The 19,802-nt window shown below is 39.9% G+C and overlaps 2 protein-coding genes and 3 non-coding genes across 9 annotated transcripts; all 5 read right to left on the bottom strand.

The window, feature by feature from the left end:
- Positions 1 to 157: 157 nt before the first annotated feature.
- On the bottom strand, positions 158 to 5,359 carry hspa8 (heat shock protein 8). The gene is made up of 9 exons (XM_066651784.1): positions 5,222 to 5,359; positions 3,640 to 3,849; positions 2,901 to 3,106; positions 2,656 to 2,808; positions 1,871 to 2,426; positions 1,459 to 1,661; positions 1,057 to 1,255; positions 723 to 955; positions 158 to 637 (listed from the first exon to the last, which is right to left on the bottom strand). Exons 2-9 carry the CDS (start codon positions 3,842 to 3,844, stop codon positions 443 to 445), a joined length of 1,950 nt encoding a protein of 649 aa, XP_066507881.1. The 5' UTR covers positions 3,845 to 3,849; positions 5,222 to 5,359; the 3' UTR covers positions 158 to 442.
- LOC136675320 (small nucleolar RNA SNORD14) lies at positions 1,739 to 1,833 on the bottom strand. The gene has a single exon (XR_010796165.1). It is a non-coding gene; the product is annotated as a small nucleolar RNA SNORD14 (small nucleolar RNA).
- Positions 2,494 to 2,587, bottom strand: LOC136675318 (small nucleolar RNA SNORD14). The gene has a single exon (XR_010796163.1). It is a non-coding gene; the product is annotated as a small nucleolar RNA SNORD14 (small nucleolar RNA).
- Positions 3,199 to 3,293, bottom strand: LOC136675319 (small nucleolar RNA SNORD14). The gene has a single exon (XR_010796164.1). It is a non-coding gene; the product is annotated as a small nucleolar RNA SNORD14 (small nucleolar RNA).
- Positions 5,360 to 7,730: 2,371 nt separating the features above from the next.
- LOC136675295 (cytotoxic and regulatory T-cell molecule) lies at positions 7,731 to 14,360 on the bottom strand. 5 transcript variants are annotated; one of them, XM_066651788.1, is made up of 11 exons: positions 14,305 to 14,360; positions 12,594 to 12,743; positions 11,990 to 12,142; positions 11,676 to 11,795; positions 10,536 to 10,697; positions 10,041 to 10,169; positions 9,469 to 9,546; positions 9,185 to 9,268; positions 8,480 to 8,638; positions 8,104 to 8,196; positions 7,731 to 8,009 (listed from the first exon to the last, which is right to left on the bottom strand). In XM_066651788.1, exons 1-11 carry the CDS (start codon positions 14,354 to 14,356, stop codon positions 7,855 to 7,857), a joined length of 1,335 nt encoding a protein of 444 aa, XP_066507885.1. In that variant the 5' UTR covers positions 14,357 to 14,360; the 3' UTR covers positions 7,731 to 7,854. The 5 variants fall into 5 exon arrangements, with proteins under 5 accessions (XP_066507885.1, XP_066507887.1, XP_066507883.1 ...); XM_066651790.1 differs by having other exon boundaries at positions 10,056 to 10,169; XM_066651786.1 differs by lacking the exon at positions 14,305 to 14,360 and having other exon boundaries at positions 12,594 to 14,063.
- Between the last annotated feature and the right edge of the window lie 5,442 nt (positions 14,361 to 19,802).

Here is a 19,802-nt window from a genome sequence, read left to right as displayed (position 1 = left end):
AAACAGCAGTCTTGTCCCCATTATTGCTAAAAAGGTTTTTGACAGACTTAGATTCTCATGGACAGTTTTAAACCATAAGGACTAAAGACCTACACTGAAATAAGGGGGGTAAAATAAATAAGCACGTTTAGTTTGTAAAGACAAACACCACAACAAGTATGGGAAGAAGTCACCACTTTATTTGTTTACTTCAAGGCAAGAAAGAAGGCAGTTGCAAAAGATTTATGAAACATTCTCTAACAGTTGATAAATATCTATGCACCATTCAAGTAGAAAAAAAAAAATTCTGTTCCCTGGTGTGGAAGTGATCCCTTAATCCCATTTTCACTCTGCACCAGGATGTCTGCTAAAACCCGACCACAACCAAGAGTTTTAGAGAAATCCTGTTACAGAGGGTAAGTACAGTAAACACTGCTGTGGAGGTAGAATGGTTTGGAGTGGCTTAATCAACCTCCTCAATGGTTGGTCCAGAAGATCCACCACCAGGTGCAGCACCTGCTCCTGGGAAGCCACCAGGCATCCCATCAGGCATTCCACCTGGCATGCCTCCAGCACTCTGATACAATTTGGTGATGATTGGGTTGCAGACCTTCTCCAGCTCCTTCTGCTGATGCTCAAACTCTTCTCTCTCAGCAGTCTAGAGGGAAGAATTAAGATTTTTAATGTATTTAGCCATTTCTTGCACTCAATTTACTCAAACATACCTCAAAATGAGATTTTACCTGGTTCTTGTCAAGCCAGCTGATAACTTCGTTGCATTTGTCCAGAATCTTCTGCTTGTCCTCATCACTGATCTTGCCCTTCAGCTTCTCATCCTCAACAGTTGACTTCATGTTGAAAGCATAGGACTCCAGACCATTCTTGGCAGACACCTTATCACGCTGCACATCATCCTCTGCCTTGTATTTCTCAGCCTCCTGCACCATACGCTCAATATCCTCCTTGCTCAGACGACCTGTGGAAAAGAGTAAACACATCAAAAAGTGGCCCCAGCAGAAGTACTGTAGAATGTTGGACAATTTATAGTCTAGTAATAGGCAAAATCTTTGCACCTACCCTTGTCATTGGTGATTGTGATTTTGTTCTCCTTTCCAGTGCTCTTATCAACAGCAGACACATTCATAATGCCATTAGCATCAATATCAAATGTGACTTCAATCTGGGGTACCCCACGAGGAGCAGGTGGGATTCCAGTCAGCTCAAACTTGCCCAGCAAGTTGTTGTCCTTCGTCATGGCACGCTCACCTTCATAGACCTTAAAAATTTATATTAAAAAAAGTCAACTATTGCATGCAGGCATGTCAAAGCTCTTCAACTGTTAAGTTCAGTCGCTCAGACATCCAAGGAAGGTACTTGGGCCATCTCTGGTTTTTCAACCTCTGGTGGAAACTACGAATGGCAGGAATCAACTTCATCATAGCGGAAATAAACCATCAACAAACATGAACATGTTCTCACCTGAATTAGCACACCAGGCTGGTTGTCTGAGTAGGTAGTGAAAGTCTGGGTTTGCTTTGTTGGAATGGTGGTATTGCGCTTGATGAGAACAGTCATGACTCCCCCAGCTGTCTCAATTCCAAGAGATAGTGGGGTGACATCCAGCAGCAGCAGGTCCTGAACATTTTCTGATTTGTCACCAGAAAGGATGGCAGCCTGGACAGCTGAAATGTGGAGAGGGAGGAAGGGAAGAAAGTTAGTACATCATTCTCAGAAGGATTGAAACAATCTCTCATCTCTGTCGCTCAGACATCCAAGGAAGGTACTTGGGCCATCTTTGGCTTTTCAACCTCTGGTGGAAACTACGAATGGCAGGAATCAACTTCATCATTGCGATTTTTCAAAAATGATAAATATCGTTATTGTAACCAACCTGCTCCATAAGCCACAGCCTCGTCTGGGTTGATGCTCTTGTTCAGTTCTTTGCCATTGAAGAAGTCTTGGAGAAGCTTTTGGATCTTGGGGATACGGGTAGAGCCACCAACCAGGACAATGTCATGGATTTGAGCCTTGTCCATTTTGGCATCACGAAGAGCTTTTTCAACTGGGTCCAAAGTGCCACGGAAGAGATCAGCATTGAGCTCCTCAAAACGAGCTCTAGTAATTGAGGTATAGAAGTCAACGCCCTCATAGAGGGAGTCGATCTCAATGCTGGCCTGAGTGCTTGAGGACAGGGTGCGCTTGGCTCGCTCACAAGCAGTGCGTAGACGGCGAACAGCTCTTTTGTTGTCACTGATGTCTTTCTTGTGCTTGCGTTTGAACTCTGTAATAAAGTGGTTCACCATGCGGTTGTCGAAGTCTTCCCCACCCAAATGAGTATCACCAGCAGTGGATTTCACTTCAAAAATACCATCCTCAATGGTCAGGATGGATACATCAAAGGTGCCACCACCAAGGTCAAAGATGAGGACGTTCCTCTCAGAACCAACCTGCAAGACAACACACCAATTATAAACTAAATGGCAAAGTTTTTTTTCCCTTTCCCCTTCTCTCCTTTCGCTCAGACATCCAAGGAAGGAATTGGGCCATCTTTGGTTTTGCAACCTCTGGTGGAAACTACGAATGGCAGGAATCAACTTCATCACAGCGAGCAAATGCAGTTAAACTTAAATGAAAACTACTTAAAACAGAAGAATCATTTTGTACAATTACACATACCTTTTTGTCTAGACCATAGGCGATGGCAGCAGCAGTTGGCTCATTGATGATACGCAGAACATTCAGGCCAGAGATTGTTCCGGCATCCTTAGTGGCCTGACGCTGAGAGTCATTGAAGTAGGCAGGCACTGTGATCACAGCATTTGTGACCGTCTACAAAAATAAAAACACAAGCCGCTATAACTTGCTGTAGAACCATCCCACCATCAATACAATTACCTCGGCAAAAAGCATAAGTAGCTTACCTTTCCAAGATAGGCCTCAGCAATTTCCTTCATTTTGACAAGAACCATGGATGAAATTTCTTCAGGGTAGAAAGTCTTTGCCTCTCCTTTGTATTCAACCTGAACTTTGGGACGGCCACTGTCATTCATTACTGTAAAAGGCCAGTGCTTCATGTCTGATTGCACAACTCCATCATCAAACCTTCGGCCAATCAATCTTTTGGCATCTGTCAAGGGGATTGAAATAGGGAAAAAAAATAACAAAAACAAATTAGTACAACGACTGAAATGTCTAATGTTTATATAGTTTTTCCCTTATTCGCTCAGACATCCAAGGAAGGAACTTGGGCCATCTTTGGTTTTTCAACCTCCGGTGGAAACTACGAATGGCAGGAATCAACTTCATCACAGCGAAAACACTTAAAGACTTGTTACTGATTAGGTTTAGGGCTACAACATAAGCAATCTCATAAGATTAGTTGACTTGTGACTTATATCTGGACATGCAATTTTGACACTGGCTCAAATACAGGAGGTAAATGTTCAACATATAGGGTCGTTCAAAAAGGAGTCAGCCTTAACCCAGAACATGACATTAACATCAATTCTGAAATTCCTATAGAATTTAAGCAAGGTGTCCTAAGTCAACTAAGCAATCAAAATATAAATAAATAAATTAGTTGCAGCCCTACTTAATGTACAGTTAAACAATCAACAGATTTTAACTAAAAGCAAAAAGGAAAGGGCTATATGCACTAACCAAAAATGGTGTTGGTGGGGTTCATGGCAACCTGATTCTTGGCTGCATCACCAATCAGCCTTTCAGTGTCTGTGAAAGCCACATAGCTTGGTGTGGTCCTGTTTCCTTGGTCATTGGCAATGATTTCAACTTTTCCATGCTGGAAGACTCCAACACAGGAGTAGGTTGTCCCCAGGTCAATACCAACAGCTGGTCCCTTAGACATTGTTCCTATTGTATGAAGAACAAGTTTATTAAAATAAATAAATAAATAAAATTATATTATATATAATATATTATATATAAATATATATATATCCAGCACTTCAAATACATAACCTTTGCATAAACAAAATGAACATTCGTTCATTAACAGATCTACAGCCTATGATGTAGAAATCTTAAACTGTGAAACACTAGTCAAGAGAAATCTAGCATCACGGAACTAATCAACTGTCTTTGCATTGACTAACTCAAAGCTCACATTACAATGAAATTGTTCTGAAACACCACCATATGAGCCAATTATAGTTTGTGAAGCTTCGTTTCCAATATTACATTCTGTGTTTAAGGCAATGTAAAGGCAAAATAGTAACAAAGGTCCTCTTTACACCATTTTATGATAAACACATGTAACCTATCACATTGGAAACTTGCAAATAATAAAAAAAAATATTGGAATTATATATCAACCAACATCTCATGGTGTCGAGCAGACTTAAAATAAACCCTTAATATTTATCATTATGTATTAAACCAGGTGGAAAACTACGTTTTTAAAGTAGTCAACGTAAATTTTTGAAAATTGGTGCAATTCCACTTGAGCCCACTACTATCTTAATGGCTCAACCAACACGTAAGGGGAAGTGAGTCACGACCACGTGGGCTGCGCTTCTGGAAGATTCTGAAGCGGTTGCTTCAGGAGGTGGCCACCATTTTGTTGAGCAAGCACATTGAGTGACTGAATACAGAGACGGTCAAATGAAACTAGGCCTAAGTGGTGAGCATTATAACGTAACTGCACACAAAGGGAATGTTAATTTCGTTAAACCTTATCCCTCGAACTGGGACAATTTCCTGTGGTAAAAAAACAGTTCCGTAACACTTTGCAACAATAGTATTACTCAATCGAAACAAATGTAAGAAAACTTAAAAGCTTACCCTAAAAATTAACGTCAATTGTTGCACTAAGCTACAGTAAGCGAACTTACGACTACCTAGCTGCCGGCTTCTTTATGTAATGATACAAAAAATGAATACCCAAGGAACGTTTAATCAAAATTAAACGTTAAATTTAATATGCAACATCTAGATTTCTAACGAGACCGAGACTTGCTACCATTCACACCTCCCCCCAAACGAAACAACGACCTACTTCCGACAGAAAGACGCATAACTACATTTTTTTAATGTTACCATTTCTCTGATGGTTCATCCGGCAAAACGTGATCATTTAAAATGGAAAAGTGATTAGCTTGAGAAACTGAAAATGAGTTAAAGCAGCTAACCTTTGCTGCCTAGTACCAATGGTATAACACTTTATATTAGTTCGTTTATTACAATATCACTCAAAGTATGATCAGACTATTTTCCGTATACTCACCGATATTTCCGTGTCTGAGATTGTGGAGAAATGGAGTGATGCTGAGGCGGTGCCTGCCGTACCTCGCTGCTGCAGAGAGAACGGGCGAATGTTCTAGAGCGAGTATATATTGCCGGTAACCTACCCAATCACATTGGCCAGAACTAAACCTGACGTCATCTACACCAATAAGGTTTAAATCGCTCTAGTATCCCCTCCCCCCGAGTGAACAAGCACAAAGCTGATAGGTTCACTTTGTAGACCGCGCCCTGCAGCACGTTGACACAACTGATTCTGAGTCAGTTTCTCCGATTCACAAACCACTCTAAAACTAGGGGATGCATTGCAGTAGGACAAAATAGAGCTGTACGTAGATCAGTACAGAGAACGTGAAAACAGCGGCAAGAGGGAAACGTCTAGAAACTTCACCAACAAATGACAAACGCACGCTTTAGAATAACTCACACTTGCTTGTCCTGATTAAAAAAAATTATATTACATTTTCTTGGTGTTCATTTGCTGCTGTTTTAGAGTGGATCAAACGGAGAATACTATCTCGAACGGTAGGACGATGACAGAACTATATTACCCATAATTCATGTGGGTCACATTCATTAAGGTGGCGCTGTTTATCTATGAATTAATGCTTGTTAGTAATTTCTAATGGCAAAAATCAAACTAATTTAAATTGGTCTGTATCTGTTCTTAACCAAACATGTACGTCTTAAGGTTGTTGTATGTTTTTGGAAGCAATATAGATAGATAGCTGGTTAAATTGTTTTAAAAGCCAAACAGTAAATAATTGTCAGTGAACGATATCATATGTATAAACATTCAAAGATTTCCAAATACCGGGAAATAAATACTAAAGCATACAGGTGCATCTCCATGAATTAGAATATCATCAAAAAGTGAATATATGCTATATAGATTCATTGCAAACAGAATGGTGTGTACGATAAATGCACTGCTGAGGTGTTATGGAAACTCAGGTTGCTTTGATAGTGGCCTTCAGTTTGTCTGGGTGTCTCTTATCTTCCTCATGACAATACGCCATAGATTCTCTATGGTCTCTTTAGGTCAGGCTAGGGTGCTGGCCAGTCAAGCACAGTGATACTGTGGTTATTAAACCAGCTATTGACACTTTTGGCAGTGTGAACAGGTGCCAAGTCCTGCTGGAAAATGAAATCTCCATCTCCATTAAACATGTCAGCAGAGGGAAGCATGAAGGGCTGTAAAATTTCCTGGTAGACGGCTGCACTGACATTGGATTGATATAACACAGACCAACACAAGCAGTTAATGTGGCTCCCCAAACCATCACTGATTGTGGACGCTTCACACTCCACCTCAAGCATCTTGGATTGTGTGCCTCGCCACTCATCCTCTAGACTCTGGGACTTTGATTTCCAAAAAAAATGCACAATTTACTTTCATCTGAATACAAGACTTTGGACCACTGAGCAACAGCCCAGTCATTTTTCTCCTTGTGGCTTGACATATGGAATGCAACAGTTGTAGCCTATGTCCTGGATACATCTGTGTGTGGTGGCTCTTGAAGCACTGACTCCAGCAGCTGTCCACTTGTTGTGAATCTCCCACAAATTTTTATATGGCCTTTTCTTGACAATCCTTTCAAGGCTGCGTTTATCCCTGATGCTTGTGCATCCTTTTTTACCACACTTTCCTTCCACTCAACTTTCCTTCCACTGTCAAGTCAGCAGTCTTCCCCATGATTGCGTAGCCTAAGGGACCATTTTAAAGGCTTAGGAAACCTTAGCAGGTGCTTTGTGTTGTTTATTTTAAATATCTGCGTTTTCATTGGCTGTAAGCCATAATCACCAATATTAAAAGAAATAAACACTTGAAATAGATCACTCTGTTTGTAATTAATTTATATGAGTTTCACTTTATGAATTCAATTACTGAAATAATAATAAAAATATTCTAAGCTCCGGTTTCCTCCCACAGTCCAAAAACACACGTTGCAGGTGGATTGGCGACTCGAAAGTGTCCGTAGGTGTGAGTGTGTGAGTGAATGTGTGTGTGTCTGTGTTGCCCTGTGAAGGACTGGCGTCCCCTCCAGGGTGTATTCCTGCCTTGCGCCCGATGTTTCCAGGTAGGCTCTGGACCCCCCGCGACCCTAAATTGGATAAGCGGTTACAGATAATGGATGGATGGATGGATGATATTCTAAGACATTGAGATGCACCTCTACAAGGAGATCTTTTTAGAATTGGGTGTGTCTTCTTTTTCTTTTGTTTTACTTAAGTAAAATGTAAACACCCATCTTCTGTCTATCTGCATATACCAGCCAGATTCAGGGAGAGAATTTTTAGTGAATACATATTTGTCCATTGTGAATATACGACTTTCCTAGTCCATCTGGATAGCTTAGGAATTCAGAATTTACACATAAACACATTCAGAACATAAACACACAGTACATATGATTTGGATTTGGAATAAAAGCAAATATTTATACCCAACCATATGAAAATATATATTTATTATAAAAATATATGCTCTCTTTGTTGAAAAATATACAAATGTACAAAAATGTGCAAACCAAAAACATTTCAAAATATATAGACATTTAAGCACCTTATGTTAAACAAACACATTTTTGGGATTTATAAAAAAAATAACATAAATTAAAGTTCAGTCTCTCTGACACAAGATTTTAATACAGCATGATTTGTTTGATGTGGAATTTCATCAGGCATTTCTACAGTAGTTTCTGTGGGCCTTGTATCATTCTCTGCTGCTTCATCCACTTTGTACTTTGTGAAGCTTGTGGCCCATAAACCTAAAGAAAGTAGACAGAGGGAAGTTTATTCAGAACTGATTTTAAAACCAACTCATGATTTGTCATGTGACTGGTTTTGGTATGAAAATTGTACCTCGTCCTCTCTGTTGCTGATTTTGTTTCTGCCTCTCTTCACTGCTGGATTTTGATTTGCTGCTTTCTACTGACTGATCGTTTTCTTCATTTTCTGTGGATGGGGTTAAAAAATACATTTAGGCCAAGGTCATAGTCTAAACAACAGCCTGTCATAAATTATGGGAAAATGCATTTGTCCATGAAGTCAACATTTTCTTGTTGTCTTGGCCTGCCTTTTCAGCACATTTTGGGGACTTCCCTGCCAAAATGCACCCAAATTCACTTTTCAGGTTCAGTTTGCATGTTGAGCAAGAGAATCACCAAACTGTGCTGTGAGGCAAGAACTAATGCATTATGTATTTTTCCATATATAGATACAGTCAGAGTGTTGTTACCTTGTTTCCAGGTAATGTGTGCCCTTCTAAGGCGGACCAGGAAGAAAGCGAGCACCACAATCAGGCAGCAGATAAGGCATGTGACCAGAAGCACCAGCAGGGCTGAACTGCCCTTTTCACTTTGTTTACTTTCACTTCTGCCCTCCTCATCCACAGCTTCTGAAAACATATATATAAGTTAGTGTCTTCTAAATTATGTCCCTCTACAACACATTTCTATTATGTTATGTTATAAAATTGCATTAGAGGAAAGGGTAAAATTTGTGAATTTTGTCAGGAATATGTTTTTAAATTAACAATCCAATAAATAAATGGAAAGCACATATTCATTCATTCATTCATTATCTGTAACCGCTTATCCAATTCAGGGTTGCGGTGGGTCCAGAGCCTACCTGGAATCATTGGGCACAAGGCAGGAATACACCCTGGAGGGGGTGCCAGTCCTTCACAGGGCAACACACACACATTTACTCACACACTCACATCTACGGACACTTTTGAGTCGCCAATCCACCTACCAACATGTGTTTTTGGACTGTGGGAGGAAACCAGAGCACCTGGAGGAAACCCACACAGACATGGGGAGAACACACCAACTCCTCACAGACAGTCACCCGGAGCAGGAATTGAACCCACAACCTCCAGGTCCCTGGAGCTGTGTGACTGCGACACTACCTGCTGCACCACCATGTTATATGTCCTCACCTAAAGTGCTGTTGGATGAGACTGTGCTGTTATCTGATTGGGCGTCCTCTGTTGTTTCAGATATTGTTTTGTTGGATCTGTTTACTGCAATTAAACACGGCAAGATTATTAAAAGTGACAGAGACAAAAGTTTACATTTACATTTTGGGTCAGACATGCAAAACAGAACAAGATACACATTACAGTATCATATAGCAGTAAATAAATTTTCTGTTAAAAAAAGTTGTCTGTTAACAGAGCTATGATTTAGTAATGTCAGTAATGTTCAGTTCAGTGGCTCTTACCCATTGTGTTACTGTATTCAGTGGTGCTGACATCAGTCTGTTGCTCCTCTGTGGTTTCAGACTCTGAGCTGCTGTAAACTAAAATAAAGATCATTCATCTGTAAACGTAATGTTGATGAGAGCAAAACATTTTGTGCTTTAAGCAGCAATTTTGAATCATAAGAAAATAAAGCACAATTATTGTAACTTGTATGTATATACTATTTTATATTTTGTTATTTATATTTATATTAACAAATGGTTCTATTTTCCTGGTATATATTTTTGTACTGTTGAATTGATGTTTTTCTAATCAAACTAAATGTTGCAGTAATTATTTGACATTATTGTGAAAGTAGGGCCATAGGGCTTATGGCCTGGAAAACATGAAGAGGACTTCTGTCTTTTAAGCAAGCAACCACCAGTAGATGGAGCAAAACACAGCTTAACTAAAAGGGTCTCTCTGTTTTATTGAGATTTGGTTTCTTGTCATCAGTTTATTTACATTTAGATGGCCCACTTTTCACATAATATCTTCGTAATGGCAGTTCCAAACTTAGTTATTAATGTTTGCTTACAAAATGTGTACTTACTTGTACTGCTGGAACTTGCACTGCTGGAACTTGTACTGCTGCTGAAGTATGGGACAAATGTTGGAGTGACTTCTTTTTCTGTTGTAGTGCTTATATATTTTAGTGTGGGTGATGTCTTTTCGCCTTCATCTGACAAAACAGACAATACACTGGTCATGTTTCTACATCAAATATTTAAGATTTAAACAGTGAGACATTCTATCAGCTACAAGTGAAAACTTGTTGTTTTACTAGCTCTTTAATGAAACATTCTTTAGCTTTAGAAAAGCACATCACTGTTTTGAAGAAGTCTCTGGCCTCATGTGATTTATGGTGAAAGATAAAAGGGAAACTACCAAAGAGTCCACTTCATGAACTTTGCTTTCTCTTTATTCCAAACCCAGCAAAATCCCCTTAACAAATTTCATTTCCTGCTTATAAGAAAATGTCCATGTATGTCTTGTGCCTTCCAAATTAGGACAATAAAATTTTCACAGAAATGACATATAGACTTACTTTGACTTCCAATGTGGACAAAGTCTATCAGTGGAGAGACATATAGAGGAGAATAGTAGGCCAGGCATTTCACTGTAGCTCTTGTCTTATGAGTCTTCACATTCATCAGACTAACCGCGGTGATTTTATTGGATGAATTTTCCAAAACGTAGTTTGGCTGAGCTGTAAGCAAAGAAGGAAAAAATCTTTGTGATGAGTTTAATTAAATTTTAATTGGACATATCCAGTTTCAAAAACATTTTAGAACATATGGCAACATATATCTTATTAGCAATGTACAAACTCATGATTGTGACCTGTTGTAAAACTCTTATTTTACTTATTTCAGTTTTAGAGGAGAATTGCTTCATTGTTATCTGTCCTTGGCTGTCTTAAACGCTGTTCCTCTTTTCATATATATTCTGGAGTGGGTGGTTCAGGTGTCAGGGTAGGGGGTGGATTGTGGCCAAATTTCACATCTATTTATATGGATGAGCTATTTAAGAGGACTTGGGCAAGTACATGTACATTTTTTTTCTCAACATGGACATGTGGTTCTAGGAAATAAATTTAACTGGTATAGCCCAAAGAGGGTATTAGTTTGTATATTCTAGGATCACAGCTCACATATTCATTATTTAAAACAAGCTATTTAAACAACCCCTGAAACCAATTATTAAGAATAATAAAGATTTTTCAGAGAACCACGAAAAGTTCTTATATGGCTTCACTTTAAGGAAATGTATTTGGAATATTTGTTTTAAGTCTATGTACATCAAATCAGAATCACTATCATTCATTAATCCTTCCTCCCTTCACTTATTCACTCATTCACTCATTATCTGTAACAGCTTTTCCTGTTCAGGTCATGGTGGGTCTGGAGCCTACCCGGAATCACTGAGCGCAAGGCAGGTATACACCCTGGATGGGGCCCCACTCCTTCACAGGGCAACACACACACTCACACACACACATTCACTCACACCTACAGACACTTTTGAGTCGCTAATCCACCTACCAACGTGGGTTTTTGGACCATGGGAGGAAACCGGAGCACCCGGAGGAAACCCACATGGACATGGGAGAACAAAATTGCATTTATCTATCTTCATATTCTTTAAAAGAAGGCATCCATTTATATTTACTTTATACTTTACTTACCATCAATCTCTAGGCCATTCTCAAAAAGCCATGAGAGTCTGGGCCGATGAATTTGTGCTGATGCTGAGCATTTTAGAATTGTTATATCCTCATGTTCTGTCTTTTGAAGAATTGGACCCTCTGAAAATGTAAAGATTTTTAAAAACAGGTATTACGATTAGATCTACAAACAATAATAAACCAGATGGTTTAAACTGAGGTCCCGGAGGCCTAAATTTACTTCTCGCTCATTCTTCATTACACAATGAAGTTTCAATACATAAACTAAGCTACTGCCAAAAGTTAACAAGAAGAAGAAAGGTTTTTATACTTACCCAGAACTATTACTTTGTATCTTCTTGTCACAACTTGATTGCCATATTGCAGACATTTGTAGACTCCTGAATCTTTGAATTTGATGTCAGATATTTGTGCTGTATATTGTGACTGGGTTAAAGTTAAAATCTTGCTCCTCCCGTCTTTCAAGGCTGCAGATCAACATGAGAGAATATCTAATTTAAAATTCCTTTTATTACAAATATTTAATTGTGTTAAAAGGATGTTAAGTGATTTTATTTTACTACATAGTTTAAGCATAGTGTTTATTTCACAGCTATACATAATAAACATAACAGCGCTATCGCAGTTTGCCACATCCGTGTTGATCATGATCAATTAATGTTTTAAATGTTTCCATATAACCTGTATATACTGAAAAACAAAACAACTATAGTGGATTTTATTATAAATTTATTTTGAGTCATATGACATTGCGTCATTTTCTGTTTGGTTCTGTTCTAAGAATAAGCAGAACATTATCTGTGGCAATCAAGCCCATGTCAACTGTCAAAGTGGCAGATAGAGGTTAGATATAACAAAGGTTCCTTTATATGTCTCACTGCTACTGAGTGTTTGATATTTTATTATGTGTTAACTTACCCTTTTCCTTGTTAAAGAACATTAGAAAGCCATCTGGATTTCTCCATTCTAGATGATCAGTGCTATTTGTGCTTCTTAATGGACAGGTCAGAATCAGGGTTTGGCCCTTCTTTACTATGATTTGCTTCACTGCAAAACACTGGGCTATGCCTGTTCCAACACAAGAGTGAAAGGGATTAATATCAGCACAGAACACAGGACAGTTGAGGTTCATATATTGTTCAAACCTGTATTTTAATTACTGGGCTGAACTAAAAATCCCACTGGTTAATGGAATATAAGGGGGCAGACAAGGCCACTCACTCAACACTGACTCATAAGTTGACTTGCTAGGGGGCTGCATACAGGAAAGAGAAGGCGACAACAACGCAAATGTGCGTTGAGAGTGGTCGATATATTTGTGTGTGGTTAGAATGTAGCAGGTAGAGAGGAACTTGCCACTGTGACACACAAAGATATATGTATACAGGAAACGGTGGCGTTGAGTTTCTTTCATCATATACTCATGAGAAAATGTAAAAACACATTGAAGACTTCTATATTCCAACCTCCTGTAGGTGTCATTTTATGGTCATGAGAACACCTAAAAATATATTGCAGCCTCTTCACCCTCCTACTTAGTGTAGGTGCCATGAGAATATACATCAGGTCATGTCTCCTCTAACTTACTTATTTGATCATAATAAGCCAGAGGGCAACCCACAAAGTTTTCTAGACCATCAGGGGGCCTTAACATTTTTGCAAATTAAGAATATAGCGTACTTGATTAAGTATAGTTATGCACTTGCTAAAATATAACTTGAGTAAACATAAATACTCAGTCTAATAAAATGTATTCCTGTGTTTTAATGTATTTTCTATGTAATGTCTGTTGATTGAAAGAAAGTACAAAAGTTGGTCCTAGTCAAACAATTTATAGAAATATAGATTCCTTAGAATACTGAATAAGTTTAATAATATTTCACCAGGAGCACCAGGAACTGAACTACTACTGTACTATTTTGTCCACCCCCACATTAGCAAATGTAGGAAAACACTGATGTATCTGCAACCTCTGTCTTACTGTATGTGTCATTTTTCGTGGTGAGAACATGTAGGAAACTGAAGCCCCCATACACTCAGCAGAGGTGTGAATTTTATAGTCATACATTTAAAACGAGTGATTATGAGTGACAAAGTACCTCTGCTAAAAGTTTTTAAAATATTTTAAAAGCTGTATGTTCTTTTAAATGAAATACATAATATAAAGGTTTATCAGCTTTTTTTGATCTTCACATCTCTTAGAAGTCAGCTTCATTTTTGTGGTTTCCGTTCAACAGTATTGTATAGTAAAAGATTTGACAGATAGTACTATACTAAGAGTGTTAAAAAAGACACAGACTTACAGTTCTTTGAATGTCATTTCTCTTACGTTTAGCAGACTAGAATGTTTAGTTGTTGACTTCAGCTATGTTAAAACATGGCTCGTTCCTAACAATGTGTGCATGCTGGCAATCTCAACAACACTCAGTATTAGGTGCAAAAATGTAATTACTACTGCAAAATTGCAATCTTTCATTTATCTCTTATAATTAATAAACTATATCAAAACAAAATATATATTATGGTATATAAACAGAACTATAACATTGCCCTTAAATAACTGTAAGACAGCAGTAAATAATAATATATCTTGCAATATAAATATATAAGAAATTCAGGTTTCACATACCTCCTATAATCAACAACAGAGTGTGAAGATGTAAGCTTTGTTTATGCTCCATTCTGCAAGACTTGAAATCTGAAAGCTGACTTCCTCTCTCTCTCTGCTTTTATTCACAGCGACACTTCCATGACATCACTAAAATGTCATGGTCTTTCCCACAGCGCAGTATCTGTGATATTTTGGGGGCATTTAGAGAAGGCTCTACTTCTCTTTTTGTTTTATTTTTTTAACCTACTGACCAGTCACTACTTACATGACGAAGAATGACGCAGTCCAGTCTCTGGGATAATTCAGGGCTATTCATAATTCCCAAAGTTGGTTGTATTGTCAAGTCAATGCATTGTTTTAATTTAATTTGTTTTTAGATTGTTTGTTAATGTTTGATAATTACTTATTAGAGGGCCCATAACACTAAAAAAAATGATGTAGTATGTGCACAGATCATAACTTTATGACCATCTCCTTGTTTCTATACTCTATATGTCCATCCTCTCAGAGTTAGTCTGTCTGTTACTCTGCATACTTTGTTTGACCCCTTTCACCCTGTTCTTCTGTGGTCAGGATCCCTATAGGAACACCACCAGGCAGGTGCTAATTGGGTGGGTGGATCATTGTTAGTGCAGTGACACTGATGTGGTGGTGTTGTTTTAATATTTGTCAGTTGCTATATATCAGTGCTGGCCAATATGGCTATATACTACTAATCTCACATACAGACAGAAGCTAAAAGCTAATATATCATCTCATGAAATAAAAATCTTTGTAGATGATTAGTGACTAAAAGCTCTGTTTTTTTTGTACATGAAAAATAATTTGAAACAATTTATGGAACTGGTCTAATATTATCATTCCGCTGAATCTCAGATCACATTATTAATGAAACAACTTCAGTGTAGAAAGCTACTTTACCAAGAAGCTACCAGGGTAGATAGTAACGTGTCTCATATAACATTTCGTGAGTTAGTTTTTTGTAACCTTACAGTAACTGTGCCCAGTTACTGGTCCAGATTGGTGGCACAGATAGTGGTAATCAATCTGAATAGAGACCATCCATATTTCAGTGTCAGTGAAGCATAAAAAACAACCAGCCTTATTATAACAGATAAACACAGGTTAGAAATGATTTACCCAAAACTAAGGATAACTATTTAAGGGAGAAACACTTTTATATGCATGAAAAAAAAAAATGACCTACATCTGCAACCAAGCTTGTCTTGTAATTGACCATCAACTTTTTCACATCAATATAGAGACATTTTGGCCAGCTCTATAGCTCAGGTTGAAGTCTGGACATTTATTAGACCACTTCAAAACATTTATTTAGATTCTTTCTCGCAATTCAACTTCTTTGAGATTTGAGACTTTATGTTCCTCTTAGTATGCAAAGGTTTTCACTCTCCATTTCCCAGAATCTTTCTAAGGGTGGAATGATGAACTCTGACTTTATCTGACGTGACTGAAGCCTTCAGGTTCCTAAAATTTCTGGGCTCTTTTGTGACTTCATGGAAGAGCCTTTGAATAAATTAGTCTGACTGCTTTTGGAAACCTCCCTTGCCTGGAGTAGGGTTACAGGGGCCTCACCCTGGAGCCAGGCCTGGGGGAGGGGCTCCTTGGCGAGCGCCTGGTGGCCGGACTTTCACCCATGGGGTCCGGCCGGGCTTAGCCAGAAGGATTTACATGGGTCCACTCACCCATGTGCCCACCACCTGTGGGAGAGGTAATAATCTAGGTCTGGTGCATTGTGGATCGGGTGGCAGCCGGGGTCGGGGGCCCTGGTGTTCTCATCCTTGGTTACTGAAACTGGCTTTTGGAACATGGAACATAACCTCTCTGGTGGGAAAAGAGCTTGACCTGGTGCTCGAGGTTGAGAGGTACCGGCTAGATATAGTTGGGCTCACCTCGACACACATTATGAGCTCTGGAACCATTCTCCTTGAGAAGGGCTGGATGCTCTTTCACTCTGGAGTTGCCCAGGGTGAGAGGTGTAAGGCAGGACTGGGCTTACTCATAGCCCCCCGGCTTAGCGCCTGTACGTTGGGGTTTACCCCAGTGGACGAGAGGGTAATTTCCCTTCGCCTTCAGGTTGGGGAAAGGGCTTTGACTGTTGTTTGTGCTTATGCGCCGAACAGCAGTTCAGAGTAACATGCCTTCTTGGGGACCCTAGAGGGGGTGCTGGAGAACACTCATTCTGAGGACTCCATTGTTCTGTTGGGGGACTTCAATGCTCACGTGGGTAATGACAGTGAGACCTGGAGGGGCGTGATTGGGAGGAATGGCCCCGCTGATCTGAACCCGAGTGGTGTTCCGTTATTGGATTTCTGTGCCCCTCACAGTTTGTCCATTACGAACACAATGTTTGAGCATAAGGGTGCTTTATAGTCGTATCATCGGACCTGCGGCCATATGTTCTGGACACTTGGGTGAAGAGAGGCACTGAGCTGTCAACTGATCATCACTTTGTGGTGAGTTGGATCAGATGGCAGGGGAGGATGCTGGACAGACCTGGCAGGCCCAAACGCGTGCTGAGGGTTTGCTGGGAACGTTTGGCAGAGGAACCTGTCAGAAAGATCTTCAACTCCCACATCCGACTGCATCCCGGTGGAGGCTGGTGACATTAAGTCCAAGTGGGCCATGTTCTGGACCTCCATTGTTGAGGTGGCTGAACGGAGCTGTGGCTGCAAGGTTGTCGGTGCCTGTCCGGGTGGCAATCCCCGCACGCGGTGGTGGACACCCCAGGTGAGGGGGGCTGTCAAGCTGAAGAAAGAGTCCTATCGAGCCTGGTTGGCTCAGGGGACTTCGGAAGCAGCCGACAGGTATCGAGGAGCCAAGCGGCTTGTGGCTTCGGATCCAGGAGGAACAATGCGGATTCCGCCCCGGTCGTGGAACACAGGACCAGCTCTTTACCCTCGCTAGGATCTTGGAGGGTGCGTAGGAGTTTGCTCAACCAGTATACACATGTTTTGTGGATCTGGAGAAGGCATTTGACCGTGTCCCTCGGAGTATTCTGTGGGAGGTGCTCATGGAGTATGGGGTACTGGGCTGTTTGCTACGAGCCATCTAGTCCCTGTATAAACAGAGCAGGAGTCTGGTTCGTATGGCTGGCAGTAAGTCCGACTGGTTTCCAACGGGCTGCCCGTTGTCACTGGTTCTGTTCATAATTTTTATGGACAGAATTTCTCAGCGTAGCCAAGTGGCGTTTTGGTGGTCTCAGGATTCCATGTATGCTTTTTGCGGATGATGTGGTCTTGTTGGCTTCATCGAGCTGGTACCTCCATCTCTTGCTTGACCAGTTTGCAGCCGAGTATGAAGCGGTAGGGATGAGGATCAGCACCTCCAAGTCCGAGTCCATGGTACTCAGTCAGAAAAGGGTGGAGTGCTCTCTCCAGGTTAGAAGTGGGATCCTGCCTCAAGTGGAGGAGTTTAAATACCTTGGGGTCTTGTTCACGAGTGAGGGAAAGATGAAGCGTGAGATTGACAGGCGGATCGGTGCAGCGTCAGCAGTAATGAGGGCTCTGTACCGGTCCGTTGTGGTGAAGAGAGAGCTGAGCAGAAAAGCAAAGCTCTCGATTTACCATTCAATCTACATTCCAACCCTCACCTATGAGCTTTGAGTATTGACCGAAAGAACGAGATCGCGGGTACAAACGGCTGAAATGAGTTTTCTCCGCAGGGTGTCTGGACTCTCCCTTAGAGACAGGGCTAGGAGCTTGGAAATCTGGGAGAGACTCGGAGCCTCTGCTCCTCCACGTCGAGAGGAGCCAGTTGGGTGGTTGGGGCATCTGGTCCGGATGCCTCCTGGACGCCTTCCTGGTGAGGTGTTCCGGGCATGTCCAACAGGGAGGAGGCCCTGGGGCAGACCAAGAATACACTGGAGAGACTACATGTCTCGACTAGCCTGGGAACGCCTCGGTATACCCCCGGAGGAGCTGGAGGCAGTGGCTGGGGAGAGGGAGGTCTGGGTTTCTTTGCTCCGACTGCTTCCCCCACGACCCGGATCCGGATAAGCAGTGGTAATGGATGGATGCTTCTGGAAGATCCAGCAATGTTCCAGTTTTTCACTGTAGTTCACTGTAGACCTGGAGCCCACCAAATGTTTTTGTAAACCTGTCCAGGACGCGGCATTTCAATATTTTTCTTTGTAATGTCTACCAAAAAGTATTCTGATTCATTGATCATAGTAGGTTGCTAGTTGTGATCTAATTAGCTTGAAATTATTGTTAAAAGTGATGTTTAAATTAAACAGGCCTGGCAATATCAAGTTGTGTCATCAAGTATAGTTTAACTCATCCCAGTTATCAACCAGTTTTGTTCTGTTTTTTTTTTTTCCATACATAAAATAAACATTTAAAAATGTAATATGTGTTTACACAGGTTGTCTTTTTTTGTATGTTAAATTTAGCTTAAAAATCTAAAACAAGCTCGAGAAAACTGAAGAAATCAGAAGAGTGGCAATATTTTTCTCAAAGTACTATATCAGGATTAATCTGGGTGACAAATCAGGTCCAAACTAAGGGAAATATTCCAGTTCTCACAGCTGATGCAGCGAGTTACTGACATCTGGTGGATGATGTTAAGTAGAGCAGTTATGGACATATAACTTTTCTAAAATTTAAACTAGGTGACCTCTGTCCACTTGTAGCCCATTTATTCTTGAATTTATCCTAATTCTCTCCCTATAGTCTGTAATTAGAGAGACTAGATTGTGAAACTGACTAATTACATCAACTAGAGAAAGTCCTGGAACATTCTTTAGCTCATTATAGGCTGTAATCTCCTCAAAGCCTGGCTTTTTTTTTGACAAATTCATTCCCCCAAAAAAATCATGATTCTTTTATTTAAATCCCAGTGAAAATATCCATTGCTTATAACTACAAGGTATTTGTGATCAAGAGTTGATGGAAAAGCAGATCTTTCAATATATTTTAAAATATGTCAGTATTTTGCGTCCACACTTTGCTTTTATTGCAGCTTCCAGTCTGTTCAGGAGCGTGTTTACATTTTTCAAGGAAGTATACCAGGTATATTTGCCAAAACCTCCGTTACAGACGTTGAATTTTTATTCATTTATTTCTTTATTTATTTATTCCTTTGGTTGTTTGAGACAGAGCTTGGGGGTGCCAGGTTTTTGTTTTTTTTTTGGTCTGTTTCCTTATCAGAGTATAATGTCTTCTAGTTAATATTTATTATTATTATTATTATTATTATTATTATTATTATTATTATTAACAGTTTTGGGAACCTACTCAATAACTCAAAATTGAATTACTGTATTTTTATCTCTGTAAACAATAGTTTAAATGAAAGTGTCTTAAATGTTTCATTTTGTTATCCTATGATGTCGATAACACTGAAGTAACTAACAATATATTAAAGACGACTTAAAGATATAAGCAGTTATAGGTGTAAAACGTGATGTAAAGGCCTATAATTCTTTTGCTGGGCTCTCTAAACGCTAATGGCTGGAAACGTCTAGAAGGATCGAATTGTTTGTGCTCTGCAGGTGC

The sequence above is a fragment of the Hoplias malabaricus genome, chromosome 18, assembly GCF_029633855.1.
Source record: "Hoplias malabaricus isolate fHopMal1 chromosome 18, fHopMal1.hap1, whole genome shotgun sequence".
In the NCBI taxonomy this organism is placed as follows: Eukaryota; Metazoa; Chordata; class Actinopteri; order Characiformes; family Erythrinidae; genus Hoplias; species Hoplias malabaricus.
The sequence above is the reverse complement of the archived record's forward strand: the minus strand, read 5'-3'. Positions and strand labels throughout refer to the sequence as shown.